At 40.5% G+C, this 22,739-nt stretch overlaps 1 protein-coding gene across 10 annotated transcripts in view; it reads right to left on the reverse strand.

Annotated features, from left to right (window-relative positions):
* Positions 1-22,739, reverse strand: part of CELF4 (CUGBP Elav-like family member 4) — a 696,490-nt gene that overhangs the window by 288,283 nt on the left and 385,468 nt on the right. For all 10 annotated transcript variants that reach the window (XR_014846705.1, XM_085042053.1, XM_085042047.1 and 7 more), the window contains exon 3: positions 15,426-15,474. Coding sequence is in view for 9 of the 10 variants with exons in the window: in XM_085042053.1 (XP_084898179.1) it covers positions 15,426-15,474 (49 nt within the window). In the remaining variant the exon portion in view is untranslated. The remainder of the gene's footprint in view (positions 1-15,425; positions 15,475-22,739) is intronic.

The following is a 22,739-nucleotide window of genomic DNA, read 5'->3' on the forward strand; positions in this document are numbered from 1 at the left end:
AGAAGTGCTAATATTATCTGCATCATCCAGCGGAGCAGCATCCATTTTAAATCCATCTTTCTGCCCTGCTTCACCATCTAGATAAAGATGAGATGCTTTATTCTACTGCTACAACAGTGGGCATGGGGAGGAACGGCAGTTTCACTTTGCATCCTACTCTCTTTTTGTCTCAGGTTAGGAATGGGTGTGTTTGCAACTGGTATGGTATTTAAGAAATGTCCATAGGAAGCTGTGGAAAGCTACAAGAAATGCAGTGCAGAAAAAAGAAAAGAAGAAAAAAACAGTTGGAAGCATACACACACAGGGAGAAATCCTTCTGCAAAATTTCTATGCCAGTTTCTACTACCCTCAACTTATTCTTTTTAACACCAACTTGCCAAAATAAATTATAGTTTGCATTTTCAGTGGTTGCTTTTTTGGCTATAACTTTTCCTATGCTCAATTTCAGCTCTAAATACATTTGCAGGAAGGGAAATGAATGTGTGCCCTTCCTGGTAGCAAATCCACTAACTGTCTCTGCACTTCATCAGGCTGTGAAAGGCAGACTTCACACAGTGAGAAACAGTCCAGGATAAATCAGCCCATTCACTCTCTTCATTCATCTTTTAATGTCTTTTGCATGTGTTCAGATTGTATCATGGTGTAGATAATGCTGAAAGACTCTTCAATATTCGCTTTTAATTATTGGCTGTTACAGTGCTCAGCTTCCAGTGAGGGAACACGACAGCTGACAAAAATTCAAATAAGCAAACACCAAAATGATGGTTAGAGGATGCCTAAGGCTCAGGTCCTCGGACTGTTCTGAGGGAACACTTCCATGGTGGGGCTGGCCAAAGCCTACCCAAACTCCAGAAGTCTGACTATGAGTGGGGTTTGAACCAAATCCTCAATAGTTTCATGAGTACACACTGGTTTCAAGACATATCTTTGCACCTCTGTAGACTTAGAAATTTTTCCAAAGGAGAGAGAAAACCTTAAACCCATTCATGACCACATAGCCTGACCTGGTTGCAGAATGTCCTGCTGACAGGAAAAGCAGTTGCTTACACGTAGAAGACACTGTTAAGAGATTAATTCGTGCATCTAACTTGTCCTTTAATGTGTGGAAAAAGAGCCAGACACAGTCATAAGAGAGTGTCCACATCACAGCTTGTCAAGGAACCCTACCAAACCCAAGGATTTATGACATGCTTCTGCAGGAGTAACTGATCATTTGGGTTATGAACGCCCAAACTGGAATTTTTCAAGGATACCAACTGGTGAATATAAGGATTCCCTGGATTCCCATCTTTATTTTGAAGGCAAAACATATATGGTCTATTGGCTCTGCTGACTCATGCAACTGCAGTGTGTCAAACCATGGACCCACCAAAGGCCATGTGTTTGTTTATAAGGCAGTGAAGAGCTATTTCCTGATTTAAAACCAGAAGTGTGTCCTGCACCACCAAGGGTTTCCCTTTTTCAAGGTGCAGGAGAGGGTAGTTTCATAGCAATCTGCTTTTCCCAACCTCAGTGTGTGACAGAGCAGCCCATGGCATCCCCTGAGGTGGGATGAGGAAGAGTCCTGCAATCCATTTGTTGCATTTAATGGCAGGATCTATGGAAACAACCACTAGGAACAATGGAAACCTCAGGGCTGGATTTGCTTCAGAACTTCCCTTTGAACACTTTGTAGGCAGGAGGACAAGTTTATCAAACAAGAGTCATGTGAAGTATAATATTTTACCCTGGCACTGCTAAATAACAACACTTCTGATAACTCTTTCCCATTCTGCTGACTGAAATAGCTGCAGCAGGATCCTATATGCCCACTAATGTAATTCTTTCTCCTGTAGGCAATGGAAAAGGTCTCACATGGCATAATGCCTTGCATGCTTAATCTTCACTGCACACTGAGCTACAGGGAGGTACAGATGTAAAAAGCAAGCAGTGATGTCCCAAAGGAACCCAGAGATATGGCCAAGGTAACTCAGGCTGTTAGAGACAGAACAGACACTCGAACAAAATGTTCAGGTTGGATCTTTAACTTCTTGGCTGTCCTTTCCTGCTAATAACAGAAGCAAGTGACAGAAGGAGCTCAGCAACATCCACCAGCTTAATAACAATCATTACTATGCTAGGAGACTGGATGGATAATGCAGTCCCAAAGCATGGACGTGAGCTAATGTCATCAGCATTGGTATAAATAGGGTGTCTGCATTTAATTAATAAATAATAGGCTGCAATGCTAATCTCCTTCTGCTAACTTTTTCTAAAGGTGCAATCTATTAATCACATGTCACTGCCAGCCTGGTCACTTCTTTTTTTAGACTCAAGATGGGAAAAAAACCCCAAACCCAGCTAGAAATAAATGGATCCTAAATACAGCAGGGCGATTGAATAGCACAGCCAGCATTATGATCCACTTCTGATTTCAATCCTTAGCTACAAGTTTTTCCTCCCTAAGGATGGATATAATACATTAAAGAGAGAGTGAGAGAGTGAAAGCTTGCCATGCTGTTAAAGGTCAATATGTTACTAATGTCTGCAAAATGGAGGATTTCTCTCTCCTGATTAGTTGCTCATGGAAATTCTGTCACTTCACAGTGTCTGTGGACATGCAATAACAACCATTTCTGTGGTCACTGGCTAGGGCAGAGGAGAGATTTCTTTTGAGCTGGGGACAGCATAACTTTCTGAAAAGCACTGGACATATCTCATCTCTTTGGCACATGATCAGACTAGGAAGACAGAAGCTGAAGAAGAGGAAAACACTTGTGTTGATATGGAAATGTGGCAAGAAGGAAATGATAGCACTGGGACCATATAGGAGGAATCATGCAGATTGCTCCCTGTGCATGGGAATAGCTGCTTTCCAGGAGACTTCCCTTTTATTGTTCTGAATGAACTCCATTGTCCAAACATATGAATAGTTCCATCCATTCAGTTTTAGGAGAATTACCTTGTTGTGTCTTTTCAAGGGTCTGTGTAGAAAAATTTGGAAAATTTTGCCCCAGGAAAAGATAGCCCATTTCTTTTTGTGGGGGAAACTGGGGAAGTCATATGTATTTAGGCATTTGATGGAAAAATACATCCTACTGTCTCTACTTGTTACACTTAACTGATCGCCAAAATGTATCCTTACTAATTGAACTGATTTGAAAACTTATTACAAGCTTTTTAGAAGATTTATCTTGGCAATTCCAACCTGTTTGATATCAAAGTTGTACTGAAGCCTCAAAAGAGTAATTCTCTGGCTAAATGTCTTTATTCTTCAGTCAAATACAAGTCAGAAGTCTCAGCACAGACCATCTGGGTGAAATTTTGCAGTCAGTTTATGCAAGAGGTTAAATGAGAGCTAATGATTCCATCTAGATCTAAACCCTATTCATTTCCTTTTTTTCTAGACAGAAACATCAGAAGAATGGCTACTGCTCCAGTGTTTTGGCCTTTCCTCTCAAAGTCCAAACTTCAAAAAGGGAACATTAGAGGCCTAATAATAACCCCATTTTGTGTAATACCAGGGAAAAGCGTGGGATCACACACTGAGGGGAAGGAGTGAAAGGGATAAATTCAATTTCTTGCGGACACTGGATTTGAATTTCTGCTGTAAGAAATGACTTTTGACCTCTGTTTTGTTTTAGGTGGCCTTGGTCCCTTTGAAGACCTCTCTGTAAGGATACAATCAGTATTTAGGCACATTTCTATCCTTACACCCTTTTTTCTGCTGCAGAGACCACACACCTGTCTCCTCTGCAGCAAGTGGCATGGTGGCATAACAGGCTCCTTGTCAGTGTCCCTCAGGTATCTTCTAAAGCTCAGGTTTCCCCTGCTAGCAACCTTGCACACCAAGGCAGCTGTTTGGCCTTGGGTGTGATCCCATTCACCAACCCTGTGGTGTGATGGTGCAGGAGAAGGGTCCTTGTCAGCAAGGAGGCTGTGCTTTTGGCTTCAGCTCTTGTCTGTGTTATTCAGGATGTCACTTGCTTTGCGCCAGATGTGTCACCAAAAGGCCATCCTACTTTGCTTGAAGGCCATCCCACTGTTTTCTTACCCCAGGTAGACCCTAACTCTATAGCACCTGACCTGATCTACTAATTTCACTCCCAGCTGTGACACCCAGCACTATGCTTTTTGTCACACTTGGGAAAACTCTCTCTCACCACTCTGAATCCAGACACCACATCTGGTTGTCTTTAGAGGGTAATCTTTTAAGGAAAAGATGACCTCTGTATGTTGTTGTACAGTGTTGTGTTGTACAGTGAACCTGGTGTGATGGTTCCTAGATGGTCTTCCAGGCACTGACCCAAGAAAAATGATAAATAACTAGATTTCTGATCTAGGGAATAGAAAGGTTCTTTTAGTTTAGTCCAATAGCTAAAGTCATTAAATTTACACTATCTTCATTCCCCCTTGCCTGTGGTTCTGGCCCACTCTTCCACATATCCTTTTCATTAGCTAGTCTTCATAATAATCATAATAGTCACAGTCATTTGGAGAAAAAAAACAAAAAACAAAAAACCCCCAACAAATGAAAAAAGCCTGCAAGAAGGCAGCTCATCCAATGTACCTCACATTGTGGCAATATAATTTCATGTTAATTGGCTGTCTGCTTGGAAGTGTTAGTATTTTGTGGTTTATAATCAATGCATCTGGCCATTCACCAGTGACCCCAGAGATGGATAAAATAAAGATTTTTGGGGATTAATTACAATTCATGTGGCAGTTCACGGGCAGGAAGTATGTTACCATCAATTCCTGCATTTCAGGTTTGATGATACAAGAAAGCATTCCCTTATTAAGGCCAGTCTTAAGATATTTAAGGTTTTTTCCTCTTATTTTTAACACACTTCCAGTCCTGTTCATCGGGCAGTCTCAACTTGTTTTATGAAACAAACCTGCCCTGGTATGGAACATGTCCTCCTTGCTTTCCACAAGCATCTGTAGGCAGTTCTCCTATGGGAAAAAGACTGAGCTGATTCCACTGTAAAATTATAAGGAATCAGCCCCACAAAGCTGGCTCCAACTATTTGGAAGAACATCATTATTTGGGGAGATTTTCAAAGGGAATATTTAGACACCCAAGGCCCATTGACTTTATGTGAGATTTGAGCAGTGAAACACATTTGACACTTTTGAACACCTCTATTTGTCTAACCAAGTTATTTCTGTGGAACTAATGATTAGAGAACCTGAGCACCTAATAATCTTTAATGCATGTATCCTTGCAGCACCAATATTATTTTATAGAAGGAAACTGGAGTCAGAGCAAGATGTTCGGCCAATTTTACGTGTATATTCAGACAGTCAAAGGTAATAATAGTCACCAGATAGAAATGAAGTGAAAATAATAGCCTGATCCTAAGTAACCTCCTCAAGGTCGAGAATATCTGTGGCAAGGTAAGAATTTAAGCCTCAGTCTTCCAAGCTGCAGTCTATTGCCCTGTGTAGAGCTTTCTCTTCCTCTATGCAGGATCAGGCTGCAAGACTGTCCTTAAAATTGAAAAGAAAGGAAACAGTCCCTCACTAATTGAAGCCAACTGTTTATCCTCCCTGGGGGAAAATGTTTCAGTGCAGTGCTGCCTTGAAAATTACCTCTCTACAAATGATATTACAAGGGACCATATTCATTTTCTATCTCAGATTCCAAAGCAAGCTGGTTTTAAAGATAAAAATACTTTTCTTAATTATGAAAACACATTTTAAAGACACTCATGCTACACAATACTTTTAATTTTAATTTTTTGGGGTTTTTTTGGTTCAGTTTCTATCCTGAGTATGTGAGTGGTAGCAAACCAAAATACAAAAATGAAAATGGAAATTGACTTCAAAGAGGAATTAAAACTGATCAGATTGTCTCTATTGCTCGGGCTGATAGGGATGAAACTCCTCCTATTCTTCCCCTAATATTATGAAGCAAACACATTAATGGAGAAAGATGTCTTTTCTTCTCAGGACAAACTCCCAATTTCTATAATACATAGTTTTTATATAGCAATTTTTATTCATAGATCTTGCCTAGGGTTTCAGAAAAAAATCAAGTATCATCCTTCATATGATACAGATAGAAAACTGTGGCCTGAAAAGGTGAAAGTTGCGATTCATCTTACCTCTCTTTAGGTGTCTAAAAGTGAGATATCTAAATCTAAGTTAATTGCCATAGGTTCATGCCTGATTCAGTGAAGAGAGAGAGAAGAGAAACTTTGAAGTACCATTTATCCCACCTGTCTGAGGACAGGATGAATCATAATTTGGAAGCACCTTTTTCTCTCCACTGCCCACAGGAGGAGACTAGATGACTAACTTAGACTATATAGACTATATACTTAATGTTTACATGCTAAAACTAGAAAAAAGTGAATTCTGCCTGAAATAACATTCTAATAACAGTGGCATAGTAGTCCTATTTAAAATTTCTTCTGTCCCTAGTTCTAAGGCTCCTAAGAGGCTCAGATTCTGGGTAAAAGCACAAGATACAGTTTACTTAGAGAGGTAAATTATTTACATAGAGAGATTTTCTGCCTCCCAAGCTGATTTCATGTACATACTGCAAAATATATATAGCAATTGGAAAATGTTGTGTATGTCACAAAGAAAAGTTTTCTTGACCTCCAGTATTTCCGGAGTCTGGAAACTTCTTGCAAGCTGTGATACACTAATCTGGGATCTCAGCAGGCAAGAGGCAAAGCCCTCCTCACTGAAACTCCCACTTGGAGAAGAGAGTTCAGTCTGCATCAAAAATGGGTTGAGCCAGTCTGTGTGGCAACAGCTGAGGGTACTGCTCATAGCCCAGACATCTCCTGGCTCCTGCTTTCCAGAAAGACCCTGAATTACTCTAGAGTGAAGGGTAATTGCAAGGCTACAATAAACAAGTGGTAGTTGAGAAAAAGCAGGCACATATCACAGAATCACAGAATATTCTGAGTTGGAAGGGACCCAAAAGGACCATCCTTGTGTCCAACTGTTAAGTGCATTTTCCATAGAGGCATCAAACCCACAGCCTTGGCATTATTAGCATCACTCTCTAACCAGCTGAGCTTATGACAAAAAACTACCACTCACCATCTTTACAACACTGGACTCAGTTTGTACCATGGAGAGCAGTATAACTGTTCCAGGCCTGGAAACAATAATCTTGTTTACCCAGGTTCATGGTTTCAGAAGTATTTAGGTACTTGATTGACACTGATCACACTTGGGGATAGCTGGATAAACAAAGGAACATTAATTCTCTGTGTATGTCAGATGCATGCCACTCTAGGCTCCCAGTAAGATCTGAAATTCAGACCTAGAGTCATGGTGGCAGGCAGGAAAAAAAGCTCTGGGTACCTTAGGTTTTTTTGTTGCTGACTATAAAACATGCCTCTTTTTAAGACAAAGGAAAAGAACCCATGCAACAGGAGTAAGGACAGCACCAAGTCTCTCATATCTAATGTGTTGGCGACTGCAAAGGGGTTGTTAACACAGAACTCCTCCAAGAGCTGGATTTGGACTCAAAACATTTTAGTTCTTTGTGAATGTCAGACCAAATACTCAAGGAAGAAATTTGGAATATCTCAACAAGCAAATGATATCTCTAAGGTGTGATCATCAGTCACCCTTACTTTATTCAACATAGGCAGAAAAATGGCCCATATGTTTCTTTTCCCCCAAATGTTTCTTTGAAAGAACAGCAAAACATGCCTTATGCTTTTTTAAAGAATGCTTCTGTAACTGTAACTACAAGTTCATCAGTGGAAAAAATACATAATAAATGGCTTGTTATTTCGACTCTTTTGTGAGACAGGTCATTAGAAACTTCATTTTCTACACAGATTGCACTTATTCAGCTGTATTCTAATAAAATGCACATTGCTTCCAATAAAGGGAATGCATTTGCTATTGATGTGCTATAAACTACTATACAGAGAGGTATTATTATATTCCTGTGTAATAACAAGCCAATTACAGTGATCAGCAAAACCTTTACAATAAAGTCAATGCACGAGGAGTGATTATCATAATGCATTCTAACTGTTCAGTGCCATAAATGCTTTGCAATTAATTGTGGAGTGTATATATAAATGTATTATTAATGCCATATAAAACCCCATTGACAAGCAACCTTTACATTAAGAAAAAGATACTGGGATTATTATGTGTCCCCGAGTTCACCTAGGAGGCTGAACTGTATTTACAAAGGTAGGATTTTTTATAGGATTATAATTTTTATTTCCTCCACTCTTCTCCTCCCACTGCTTCTTCCATTTTTGCCCTGTTATTGAAAAAACTCTAAATATCACTCTGCAGTATGAGGGCCCTCGATCACCCACTGCAGCTGATTTTTGGCCCTGCACACATAATTCTGGGCACAGCTACAGGCTTTAATCGGTGCCTTAACCCTTTGACACTGACAGCCTGTGCATGAATGCCAAAGGCACTATCTACAAGAAATGAGCAAATAAAAGCATATCACAGCCCAAGCAGACAATAAAGGAAGGGTGTGAAGGAGAAGGGAATCAAAGTTACATAATTGATCAAAAGTTCTGTTGTAGCAAGAAACAGAACCAATATCAAAACCTCCAGGAGATAAGCTCCCCAGCCTCTCTCTCCTCCTTTTCGTCAGTAAATTGTTAGGTTACAGATGTTTTACGAAATATGTGCAATGTGGGGTTTTTTTTTTTCCCTTTTATTCCCTTAATACTGGATTTTAAAAGGTTGTCCTTAGGACATGCGCTAGAACACAATGTCCTGTGGATCTTTTCCAGTTCCTATTGATGGGCACACTTCCATCGATTTCAATCACGATGGGAAGGGCAGATGTGAACAAAAGTTTGATGTCCCTTATATTCTTTCAGCATTTGACTATGGAGTGGAGCACATCAGCCTTCAGCAGAGTCATCATATATAAAACACTACACATGAGGATCTGCTGAAGCCCTTTTTCTCACTCAGAATTAAGTTTTACCAGAGAGTGGAGAGCATGAATGGGGTCATCCAGGGCCACTTTGAATTAACTGATCCATTTGCATGCTGGTACATTCTCTCTGCTTGAAAATACAGCTTTCTGAGGACAACAACGTGTCAGCTGTCACTAGGGTCACATAGTGCTAAAATTCCACAATAAACCAGGAGATTTTGATTTCCTACTGACTCTAATCAGTGCCTCAACCAGCTATAGCTAGAAAGAAGATTTCCATGAGTACTAAAAATGTTCTTTCTAGATCAGGTTTGTCTTAGGGCTGAAGGAAAGACAATACAGATTTTAATAGATGTTCAGACCTGAAATAGAACCCAATGGACATGTTCCCCAGCCTCTGAGGCAAGAAAGCTGCCTCCCAGTTTAACATCAAGATCTTTGCCTAAGTTCTTGCTTTTTCTTTTTCCTTTTCTTTTTGTTTCCCTTGACTCATGAGCTCATCTTCACTTCTGATATGCTTTTTAACAGAATATTAGTTTATTTTTAGCCAGTCATTCCTTCTCTTTACCCTCCACACAGATATACTGCAATTCAGCACTAATGGGGAATATTTGATATGTAACTAATAGAGAAAAAATATATAGGTTTAGGAGTGGGAGTATTTTTTTTTAATGCCTCCTGAAAGAAAAGTCAAAACTAGCTGATCAGGTTTGGGACAGATCTCTGGAAGAGGAGGTGTATGAGACTTAGGAGAAGAATTTCACAAGGAGCTGGAAATCTTCTCTCAAATTGCAAGAGCTGACAAGAAGAGAGAGGTGCTCTTTAAACTGTTGTGAAGACTAAGGCAAAGAGAGGGGAACATGACACCCAGGGTGTAGAAAACGATTTTTCCAGAGATCTTGAGCCCAGACTTCATACAATTTGAAAATGTTGCTGTACAACAAGTAGGCAGCATTTCCAGTGGAACATTTTCAGCAAAGGCTGGGATTCATGTGTTGTGTGACCTTTGCAAGTCCCTGTCTGTGTCATTCTCTACCTGAGCTGTAAAAGATCAATGTGAGCCATACTGCACTCCATGTGATGTTGAAAGAGTTAATGGAGATGTGGTCACTGAGATCTTTTCCCCAATTCTGAGAAGGGAGAACGTTTTCTTTTTCTCTAAATGGTTTTCCAGTGCCACCTGCTTACCAGTGCTGAATGGGTGTATAGATCATAAAAGAAAAACAAGATGAACAGCTGAAGAAGAAGAGCTGAAGAAGAGCTGTGTCAGGCCATGTAAAGTAGGTTGTATGGACTGCCACCTTTCAAAAGGACATTTCCTCAGCCTGCTCTTCAGCCTCTTGGGTGGGAAGTCTTTTAAAGTAAAAGTTGGGAAACAGCTAGCAAAGAGTCTTCTGAAGAGTTTGATGTTACAGGCAACATGTGTGGGTCAGAAATAAGGAAGATATGAGAGTTGCAAGGTACAACTCTGGCTTATGCATAGCCTCAGACATCAGCAGTCCTTGCACACAGGCACAGCCCAGCCTTCAGCAGGGCAGAAGAGAAGATGCTGAGCTCTGTCAAGATTACTCTCTCCTTTCTCACACTAAACTCTCCTCTTTGGACTTTCCAGGTCTAAAGGTCTGAGTAACCAACCTGCCCTTTAAAAAGGGCTTCCAAGGAGGAAGGAAATCATTCCATGTGGCATTGTTATACCAGTGTGAAGCAAAACTAAGCTGAAGGCAACCAGTCTTGCTTGACTGCAGCACCTAAATAGGTCTAGATCTTGCTAGCACCTGGATGAGAAGCTTCCTGAGAGGTTTTAGCAATCTGCACAAGCTGCATGATTCTGATCATTTAACTGGAAAACAACTAAATAATAGTTACTGGGACCTTGGACAGATTACCCTGCCACCCACAGCAGAGAGCTAGCAAGTTAGACATTACCTGTATGAAGTAAGAATTAGACCCAGGCTTTTGTCCCAAATGAAAATAGGGCTAAGAAGATGTGGAGAGGCCATTCTGACCCCATCATCATTACCAAGTTTATGAAAGGGTATGTAAAGAAGCAAATCACCATGCATGAGCAAGGCACACTGTTTTGCTATTAACTGTAATTCAGTTTGTGAACATTTTGCCCTGAATCTGGAATAAACCATGATCAAACAGATAGTTTCAGACCCTGCACATTAAGTAATGGCTAGAGAAATGCTGCAAGTCAGTTGAAATATGAAGTCCAAGCCTTCTGGTTGCCAAACAGCAGAAAATGACATGGTACACAAGTCTCCCTCAAACATGCACAAAAGATAATCTGCTTGAGCGCACTAACATGGAAACTTTAGCAGATTTCTTGTGTGTAAAAATATGGTGCAATATGATGCACCACAGCCTCTCTGGTAAACCCCTTAACACCCTCTCTGCAGGATGCTGCACCCTTTCAACCCTAAACCACTTCCTACTTTTCCTTTCTTTAGTCCAGAAGCCTTCTATTTCTCTTTCATAAAACACTGGAGGACCCCAAAACCACCGTGAAACACTTGGTAGTGACATTAACACTGAGCCAGGGTAGCACACCGTGTACATCTTTGCATGCTTTCCTCCACGGACCATCCTCTGTCCTTAGAGAGGAGTGTGGGAGCACTGGAGCATCTAAGCATCACTAGCAGACTGCAACCGCAGAAGCAGGAGAGTCCTTTCCTTTTAAAAAATGTTACTGCTTGTGCAATGCAGTGGGACCTCGGGGCTGTGTTTATCATAGGTTAACCCTGCCAGCTGCAGTGAGAGTTGCCTAGCAAGAGCTGGAGATTTTGTGGATGAAATAAGAAATGGCTCCAAACTTTTGCCCCAAACCACAAAACAGGCTTGAAGTCTTTCTCTGAGTTTGAGAAACTTTAAGTGATGGATATCTATTTTATACAGGCTATTTTTAGACCTGAATATCAGGCAAGGAGCCGAGAAAAACCACCTCCACCAAGATGAAAAGAATAGAAAATTCTGGCTGTTTCATTGGGATTTGCCATGTTCAAAATTTTGATGTGGGGTTATAACTTACATCCCTAAAACTATGTTGAATTACCAGTCTCTGGAAAAGTAGTTTTCATTTAGTCAACATAAAATTTGCCCAAAGCAAAGGTCAATGAGGGTTTTAAAGAAATTCTTAATAGAGCTAGACTTACACTCTGATTTTTCAGGACAAAATACTGACTTATTCCCTTTCTATCATATTCTATCCATTCCGGTAGTGTTAAAAATCTCTATAAAATCTCAAAGGACTCTCACCTTCTTAGCAGGTATTTGAAGCTTCAGGGAGCACTTTGTAGGAGTACCCCTATAGAGCATTTTGTAGCTTGACTATGCACATACATGCACAAACGGGTGGGAATGAAAAATGCAAGATTTTTCCATTAATTTAGACTATTTCCCTAGAGAAATATATTGAGGACACATTCATTTCTGTTTCCCATGAGATTAGGCAAATGTAAATAATGCCAGTTTTTGCTGAAAAGGTTTTCATGCTTTGTCTTGCTCCTAGTCCAATATGTAGATTAACAAGCAAAACAATAAACCCAGGAAATCTAATAAGGGGCACTCAGCATTTCCATTTTGGTGGGTTGAGCGTAGTTTATGCCAAACAATATATTGAACTTTTTCCCCAACTTAGATGGTCTAAATTCTTGCTCACACACACTAAATGCTAACACTCTCGGTTCAACTGAGAATTAGGACACAGGGAGGGTTAAAGACCAAAAAAAGTCCTGATTCCAGAACAACAGGAAAAAGTGCTGAGCCAAATCTGGTTGAGGGAGAGAATAAATTTGTTACTCTCATCATCTTTTAGCTGTGGGAGAACTTGCTGGAAAATTCAAAGATTCATGTTTTAACAAAATGCAAGTATTTGTCCCTAAAGCAAACACAATCTCACTTCCTCAAGATTACTGCTCATCTTTTTCAGTAAAAACCTCCTTGCAAACTGCAGTTTCAGAGAGCACTGCATTTTTTCATTAACACGGTGGCCTGGCACCAGAATTCCCCATAATTCAGCATGTGTATTCAGAGTGTGGACTTTGGGCAGACCAAAGACTTGTGCTGTGCAGAAGAGCTGCTTCATCTTCCAAACCCCCCTCCTACCCCATGTCCCATCCTGATACACGGACAGGGCATAATAAGCTACAACTTAAGTTTCTTTGTTGTTGAAGTTGACCTTTATCTTGCAGCCCTAATGAAGTCTTTTGATGTGCTCCTAAGATACATGGCCTCCTCTTTAGCATTCTGTTTGCTGTGCCTGCTTTAACCGGTGGGCTCTTGAAGAACGTAAGTTTTCATACAATGCCTCCCTTGGGTGCCAATTGTTCTTTTCTCCCATAGTTGCCCTTGAGTCATGCTGTCCTGAAACATCACCAGCCCACAGCAGCTTGTCAGTGGGGAATTAGGACAACGTGTCTTTCACACCAATGATGAGAGCACCCGCTTGGCCTCTGCATTATGATCGCCACCGACAGAAGAAATATGGGAGCAGACTGGATGGGAAAAGATGAGGTCTGTGCGAGATGGGGAGATAATTAGCTAAAATACAATGGGGAGGGGACCGCTGGTGTGACAGATAATGTGGAATCAAACTGCCACTGGAGCCCTTTGCAGTTCAAACCTCCGCTCCTGAAAGCAGCTGCTCCTAGCAAAGGAGTTTGAAAACCCTTCCCAGAAAGCCAGGCATGTGTTCTCTATTACTGATTTGCATTAAAAAAAAAAAAAAGAATGATTGGGAGCTACATACCCTGTAGGCGCACTAAGCAAATTGGCCAGCCTAATTATTATTTTTTGGTATGTCTAATTAAATAGACAAAAGGCCCTCCCTTCACTCTCGCTGTCGGCACGAACTCCACTGGAATGTGCATAATGTCCCCTCATTTGCCAAGGCAGCTGAGCCTTTCCGTTTTCCCCTAGGAGACTGGCATTGACAACTGCCCATGGCTTACCCAATCCTACTCAGACACAGAGCCAGATCGTCAGACAGGGAGGGAAAGGGGAGGAAATTGACCTGGTTCTGTTAAAAACCACTGAACAATGCTGTAGGATGTGATATGCCTTTGTTGCAAGTAAGAATTTTGCCCTGGACCTTGATAGCAGAACTTGCCAGATCCCATCAGATACTTTCTGTCTGGTATTAACCAAATTCACCCAAATTTTTTTTAGAGAGGGTCTGACAGAGCAATATTCATGCCTGAGATTTCTAGTGTTTTTCCAGCACTCGGTTCTCCTGTTCTGCAATTACATGGCACCACAGCCCTTCCTTACAGAGCCCCTCTCAACCTGTGATTTCACCAGGCCTTTAACTACAAGCTACAAAGTCTTCCAATGACTTGAGTCACTGGAGAGTTTCAGCCTCACACTGACGCAGTCAAAGTCCCTGAAATCCACAGCTTTCAAATGAGAAGAGAACATGGTGCCTTTTGTCTGTGAAGCATTTTTCTCCTTTTAAGTAGTTGTTGCTGGAGATTTCCACTAATGCCAGCACAAAGACAGTCATCCCACAAATGAAGGAGAGTTTATATTTATGGTGGAAATTGAAGAGTTTTCAGACATCTAAGAGCCACATCATTACTAAATGACAAAATCTACTCCCACATTTATCTTATACATAAGCACTCGAGGTTTTTATTGAATAGATGAGGAAAAGGCTCTCTATTCTTTTCCCAAAGAGATAGGGATAGAGAGGAAGAGAATGTGTCATTATATATATCTGTGTGTATATATATAAATGTACAGACAGAAGAAAAAAATAGCAGAATGGTAATTTATCCAGCATAACAGACCATCTCACACTTTCTCAGTGAGCTGTGTGTTTGATCTGACAAACAGGCTCCTATTAGAAGAGTATGGTGAAGTATCACCACATCAGTTCAGGTAAAAAACCTTTTACAGGAAACACCTTATCACTGGTGATCTATTGAACAATAACTTAACAAAGCCTTCCAAATCCACTGTGCAGAATGGAAAAGCAAAATACCAGCTCCTGATTTCAGCTACACCTGTGCAAATCCTGAATAACTCCCCGGGTCTAAGACAAGTCTTCAGTTTCCACAATAGGTTTATCCAGATAAGCTGATACAGGTGCAGAAGACTCTGCCAGCTCAGAATTTGCTTTTTCCAAAAGCAGAGTCACTTCAGTGCAAGCAGAAACAACATGGTTAGAGAAACCACAAAATATCTTTTTTATCCTAACCAAATTAAACACCTCTACAGCTCAGCCTGACATTGCTCTGAAAAAACCCCCATTGCTGTCCACTGCTGTTAAACTTTGTTAAGTCAGTGCCTGATGCTTCACTTCTTAACGAGGCAGTTATTTGTTTCTCAGGCAATCGCTGGCACCTGCCTGCCTTTTAAAATCAAATAATAATTGAATATGAGGAAAGTGAGACGAAGTAAAGGAGATTTAATAAAGAGAATCTTTGCTGCAGAGGGAATTTCTTTGGCAGTGATTACGTTACTAATTGATCAGCACATTGCCTGAGAGAAGCCAGAGACAACAATTATATTTAGCACTGTGGCTGAAAGCAATGCAGTCAACTACCTCCTCGGCTTTCGCTGTCCGCTGGCTTCACCTGGATCGGTCTGTTCATCTGTAAGGAAGAACAAAGACAGACATGTAATTAATGGAGGAGTCAGACATTCATATACAGAGGCTTGCTTTGCCTCTTTACCGCTCGTCATAATTAGCATCAGAATTTACTCCACAAAGAGGGGGAAAACGCAATTAGTAAACAAAGAACTAACCATGGAGTGGAGGCTGCTGCTTGGTCTGAGGTAAATAAACGTGTCACTCCTCTTACCTGACAGTGGCTTTGTTGAATCACATTGGGAGAGGGATCTGACTCATTTCACACAGGTCATGAAATTTTAAACGTAACTTTTAAAATTTCTAATAGTTTCCTCTGGAAACACTGGTGCGTGAGAACAAAAATGCTTTGTCAGAACATCAGGATCAGTGAAACTTAAATTGAAAAAATTTCTTGAGTTTGTCATGATGGAAAGGAAATTGAAAAGCCAATTCCACTTCTACTGTAAGCTCAGTAGGATTGTCAAGTGCAACATAGCAGCCTCCATTTCAAACCTGGGGAGTGGGATTTGGCTCCAGTTTGTCCGCATGCTGCAGGAGTGTTGGATACTGAGAATTTTCTGGGAGTAGAGGACAGGATGTTCCTTCTGCTGCTTTTTCAGATATCTTTTTCCTTTCTCATATGACAATATAAGTAAGTATAAAAACCTTGCCACTGGGCTGTGAATAGATTTTCTGTTATCCAAATTATCCCTCTTTCACTCAACAAAACCATTGGGGACCATCACTATCCCCAGAGTTGCTCACTCCCAGGAGAGATGCTCACAACAGATGCTCACAATGTTCTTCACTGGCAGTGCCTAACAAGATGTGGGTGTCTGAAGACCAGGGATATACCTCTCCTGTCAATACCCAGAGATGCAGATTGCATCAGAACCACCTGAGATTTTACTCTGAAAGCCCTTCCCTGCCTCATACTCCTTGTCACATAAAGCAACCAATACACTGTGCAGACAGACCACTCAAAGTATGTTTCTATGTGTGGCCATCTCTGAGCAGAATGAAAATATCTTTTTGATTTGGCAACCAACTAAGAAAGAAGAAGTTCAAACAAGCATCACAGGGAGCAGGAGGTCAGAAGGCAATAGGAATCTCCCAACATATGTCTTCCCAATAAAGTCAGACCACAAACTGGCTGATGAATGTCACAGGATGCCTTCAGGGAATACTATCTGTCCCTTTTTTATATCTAATCACAGTTGGGCAGCAAGGCCGTTAGTTTTATTTTTCTTTTTTTTCCCCTAATTTTCGCTTTTTTATTTTTTTTTTTTTTTGGAAAGTGGTTCATAATAACTTAGATTTATTCTAATTGCTCTGCACACATATTTAGTAATAACAAGTTATGAAGCTGGCTGACAAGTAGGTTAAAATGATGAAGAGCCTAGCAGATCCTGCTGTATTGTTGTCTCTAGAGGAAAATGTACTTATCCATAAACTGACTACAGTTAGACACACTCTGGAAGAGAAGGATCAATGGCTACAATGCTACTGAGCAGCTTCTGCTCTCCTCTATGCCTGTATCATCCAACAAAATCCAGACAGCTGAAGTGCTAAAACCAACAAAGAATTTGGTATTAGATAAACCTTGTATCAGCCCTTGCTTCTGCCACTGCAAAGACCTGTTGCTCACATAGGTATCACAAGATATTAGCAGGGCCAGAGGTGATGTATGAAGCAACAGCAGGACAGACATACTGCCCCAGGGCCCTTCTAACCACACATGAGCTGCTGGCTGTGACAGACTTCCAAAGGTCTGACAACCCACAGGTGAGGAGAGTAATTTATGTCATGTAACTCCAAATGTATAAAAAAAAATAATAATTTTAAGCCACTCTTAAGCTTGATATTAGAGATAAAGACAGTGTATGGTCTTTTGCAGTGCCTGTTCCTCTGTACTGATCATAAAGATTGTCCATGCATTTAGACTTAGGTGATGTGAACCACATCTTTCTTCTCATGTGCAGCATAATGAAGCCAAACTACTCAGTTTCTTCCCTCAGCTGATCAACCTCTGTGACTGTTTGCAGGAGGTTGGTGTTTACACCATCCACGTACCAAGGTCTGACTTGACACCTGGTTGCTTTAACACTTGCACCCTTCTTACATATTATGGGTTCCTAATGGGGATCCTATGGCTAATCTAATCCTGGGTCCTTGGTGCTCACTCTGTGACAGCCAGAACCTGCATCCCAAGCAGTCAGTGAGAGAAACAGCCACGGTAGCCAGGAATTTATAGGAGGTGAGCAGCACACAGCCTTGAGAGGCAAAGTCTGGAGTGCAAATGGACACAGCCTTGGGATTCAAAACATACCATGAATTTACCAACATAGGTTCTGATCTGAAGTGTGCTAAAATACATTAAAATTTCCACTGAACTCAAATAACTTTTGGATCCAGCCTTTAGAAAATCTAGACAGAGTTCTGCCTCCTGTTTGAGTTGGATGAAGTCAGCTTGCACATGGCAGACGACATTGTTAGACCCTTTAGCAAAAATGAAAGGAGAAAAATATTTGTTTGGGCTTTGGTTGCTGGTTTGGTTTAATTTGGTTTGGTTTGTTTTTTTTTCTTTTCCTGAGATTGAGGAGTGAGAAAAAGAAGTCAATCCCAAAGAAAGTTAAAAAAAAGAGTGAGGGATTGCGCATCCAACAGAGGAAAAAAAGACTGGGGAAATTAATAAGTAAAAGGCTAGTGTAATTTAATGTACACTATGATTTATACACTTGACAATTTCTTTATAGACCAAAGAGAAAGTGCTGCCTGCACGGAGCCCATAATACAAATTGAGATCATCTTGACATGAAAGACACCAATTATAGGGAGAAACACTGAGAGGAAAATAATTAAGTTTCCTCTCTCCATCTATGGAAATTTTTTTTCCACACAGACACTCTGGGAGCAAGGACCTGTCATGGGGACCAGAAAAAGGCTAAGTGGGGAAATAAAATGGCAGAAAGATGTAGAATCCCCAGCCTGGAGAAATGTCTTATTGGAGAGAAAGGAATTCAGATATTCAAATTCTCTGCTTATTCTTTATCTGGAAATTGCCATAAGTTTAGTGGAATGAAGCCAACGTTTATACTTCAAAATGCAGCCTGCCAAAGAGTGCTTGGGGAAATACTGATATGGACATCTTTAATATCTCTCCTCTCTTTGTGGACCCTGAGAGTGTGACAGGGGAAAGAATATTTGCCAGACAGCAAATTTGATCAATACCATCAGGAAATCCTCGTGGGATCATTGGAACTATAGATGTGGCTGCAAGTGTTATTGGACCCTGTCCAATAAGGCTTCAAAAGGGATTTGGCAACATGAGAAAAGACCTAGACAGGCTGACCCAACATTTGAACTGGTAGATGGAGTAAGGGCTCTCTGTTAGGATTTCCTCTAGGACATGCTACACTCCTGCCCATCCAATGATCCCTCTTTCCTCTGTCTATGGATGCTTTTTCTGCTCTCCTTTGAAATATGATCATGCTTCCTTCTTCTGTCTTATCCCTGTTGGGATGCCACTGCGAAAGGGGTAAACTGTTTTACCATTAGTAAGTCTTAAAAGTGTTTATCTTCTCTTTAACTTATCTACCATCCTTTAGGACCTGACTAAAATTTTTTATTCTTTTCATGATATGAAGATGTCTGACTTTATGGTACCAGAAGGCATTATAAGTCAGGACAATGTTTATACTCATTCATGATTAAGAGTCCCATTTGTCCAAAAATTAACTTTGACAGCAATTTTGTAGCAAAGATGTGCTGAGGACCACTGAGGCACAAAGATGTAGGCAAGAGCCAAATAATTTAATTTAACATATATAGACACAGTTTTCAAAGAGGTGACAGGAGAGTGGCACACCAGGGTTCTAGTCACAACTGTGTTCCCAGTGTGGAGTCAGTAAAATCCTGTGGCTCTTGTTCCCCATCTGTCCTGGGAAGTAGCACCACTGCAGCTGTGGAAAGGCCTATTTTAGGAAGAGGCCTAACAAATGCCATAAATGTTTGTGTTGATGGTGAAGTTAGAACTTCATGTGCATCACACTTCTCATTTTCCTGCGACTGTTTGCATGTTATCCCTGCTGAATATCACCTTCACTATCATCTTTGCACAACTTAGGCAAGGTGATCATACTTGCCACACTTCATACCCTTCATTTTGGGTTGTCCTTCCCTTTTTTGCCTAAAACCAACCCATCCAAATTACGCCAGATGTCACCACCTCACACCAAATTGCCACTGCCCCACCTACCCCCACCCCAATTCTCCCAGCAAGTAGAAACACAACATCATTTTTCATGTCCAATTACAGCCACGGTGGTGCCACTGTTAAAAGACAGCGCAGGTACCCCTGTCAAAAAGGGTTTGAGTTACAAGAAGCGATGAATTATAGCAAGCCCTTTTTCAATTCTCCACAGAAATGAAATGTCAGAGCTTGCTGCTGTATTTTTCTCAGCACCATCAGCTACAGGCCACTGCAGGAATTAGACAGGGGACAGACGCTTTTCTGCATCATGATTTTTCTTTTCCTAAGGTTGTCATTTTTTCCCCCACCAACCTTTTTCTGCTCCCTCTGGCTTTGATATTAATTTAGAGCAGGTAGAAGGATCACCTGGGAAAGAAGAGTAGGAAGCAGAGACAGCTGATTTCTCACTGTCTCCATCTTTCTTCCTCTCACTGTTCCTACTACCCTTTTCTTTCTTGTCTCACCCACTTTTTCATTGCTCATCAGTATACCTAGTGCTCTTAAGCAGATGTAAAACTCTGCTTGAGAATGGACAAATACAGAGATAAAAAAGAGAAGAAATGGAAAAAAAGAACCCAAAATATGGTGATATCCTGAATAGCTTAAAATGTGCTCTGAGACAGGAAGAAAAAGGCAAAAGATGAAGAGATTACTGAAGAGGATGGAAATGTCACCAATATTTAGGAAGATCATTTCCAAGCAGAAGACAGGTATGTTGGAGATAATCTGTTGGTTGTGCTTAAGGATGACGTCACTTCAGGAGACAAAAGGTTATTCTGGAGCTTGTATATTTTATAAGACCATGGAAGATTATCCTGGTGATCATCTAAATAATAATAATACTCTTTCCACCCTCCTTAGAGGTCTGAAAAAAAAGGAACAGTCCTTGAGGACATATTGGGGGCTTTGATTTGTATCAAAAACCGTGATGAAAGGAATTCTGCTGCCCATGTTTCTGGATGCTCCCAAAGAATGTAAAATGTAGAGATGCTAACCTCTGGCAAGGCCTGTTTCCAGCTCTACACTGGTTTCTGGATGATTTTGGACACATCATTGCATCTGCCTCTTTCTCAGCTTTTTCTTCTACATAATGAAGATAAAGATATCATAATGTACTATGAAGGTGGCTGATAAAAAAAAAATAGTATCTAAATCCTGATGGTAAACAAACAAAAAAACAAACAAACATCCAGTCATTTCTATGCTTGAATTATGTGGATAGATACCATGGCAAAAGACAAACTCTTCTTGCTCACTGATGTTCTGTAGTGTTTGGTATTGTTCAGGCATCAGCCCCTTAAATCAATGATGAAACACAGCTGTGACCTAATCATGAAAGATGTGAGCTAGCAGGTCTTAGCAAATGTTTATTAGGCACTCCTGCATCTCTGTAGATGATGGCTAGCCTCATGGAAAAAAAAATCCATCCCAGAGCAATTTCCTCCCTAAAAATAATATCTAGTTCTTGATGATCTCATGACATACCTCAGATGTTATCTGAAGGCAGGAATAGTTTAATAACTGCTCTGAAATTTTCAGAAAATATGTTTGCTATTTGTTTCTTTGGTGGGACAGGTTTTTCTGTTTAAAATCTCTCCCCAAAACACTAAGAGGAATTTCATTTTATCAGTTCTGCCAACTGAGTCTGCCATGAGTCTTTTTTGATTCTTCCATGTGCACAATAGTAATTCCTCTGAATTCAATACAGCTATTTATGTGAGCAAAAGTATTGGCAGGAATGTGTTTGTAGGAGTGGGTCATAATTTTTAAAGCATTGAACAAAATCTGCCCTGATAGAGGGCCCTAAGGAAATGCAAAGTATATTAGTGTCAAAGTTGGAAAAGCCAAGAAAATCACCTGAAATTGAATTGTGTATGTGTAATTGCAAAGTTCAAGTAAATCACTCTGTACCTGATTCTGTGTGACATAATTGAATTACAGTGATCTAAACTAGATAGCCATAAGTGTGAATCCAAAACAATCTTTCTCTGAAGAAAAGAACAAAAGTCAGGGCTCAGGTGCTCAGCTCAGGGAAATTTCTCCAAATGCTACAGAATCAGAAAAGCTTCTTCACCACAGGTTAGCTACACAACCTGTATTTGGATATTTCAGCTGTAATACACAGAGCAACAATCTGTCCCCATGGGAATAGAGGTAAGTGCTATGTTTTCATGGATTGATGTGTAATTACACATTAACCACATTTACTGTGGGCACTACGAATTGATACAATGTTGGATTAATGAAAGAGTAAGGGAAGAAGTATTTTAGAAAGTTTGTTAAAAGAAACCAACAACCCAAATCACTTTGGTTTACCTCACTAGTAATGCATTGCCTCTGAAATGACTATCTCAAACCTTATCTGGGTAAAGGATCCTTAACTCCACCCCACCTGCTGAGATGTGTGCCATAGATAGGTACACAAACAGATGAGAAGACCTGCAATGGCAACATGTGAAATATGAAAAAAAGCCATTGTAGGGTCTGACCTTTACAAATCAGTCAGTGCTCTGGTGCTTCTCCCTGAGAACAATTACTACTAGCCATCCCTGATCTCTGAGAGTAGTTTCTATATATCATATAAAACACATTATAATTCATCTGTCTAACTATTGATCAATCTTTCTCCTTTTCTCCTGTGTATAGATGAGCCTAGAGGGGCTCCAGTTCAGTTCAGGCTCATGTGCACAAGTCTGTGGCTTCAAATACAAAACTTCTTCCCCACAGAACTGTTTGGGCTTGAGTTTGAAGAAACTGCTAATCTTGTCAATAGCCTAACAGAGACTTTCCAATACAACAAATCATTTGGTTTGTTGCTGGGGTAGCTGAGCATGTAGTGTTCAACCTTACAGTGTCTCTGGTTTTAAATGAAGTGGGATAGGGTAAAGGGAGAACTCAGTCCTCAGCAGGATGCTTGGACCAAAGACTCATTTTCCAAAATGAGAGATACGGGAGTGCATTTTTTGTTGTTTTTTGGTTTTGTTTTTAGTATTTATATCTCATAAATATTGTTTCATATGCAAATCTGCATGTGA

This window comes from Lichenostomus cassidix, chromosome Z (genome assembly GCF_008360975.1).
Source record: "Lichenostomus cassidix isolate B80296 chromosome Z, HeHo_3.0, whole genome shotgun sequence".
Classification (NCBI taxonomy): Eukaryota; Metazoa; Chordata; class Aves; order Passeriformes; family Meliphagidae; genus Lichenostomus; species Lichenostomus cassidix.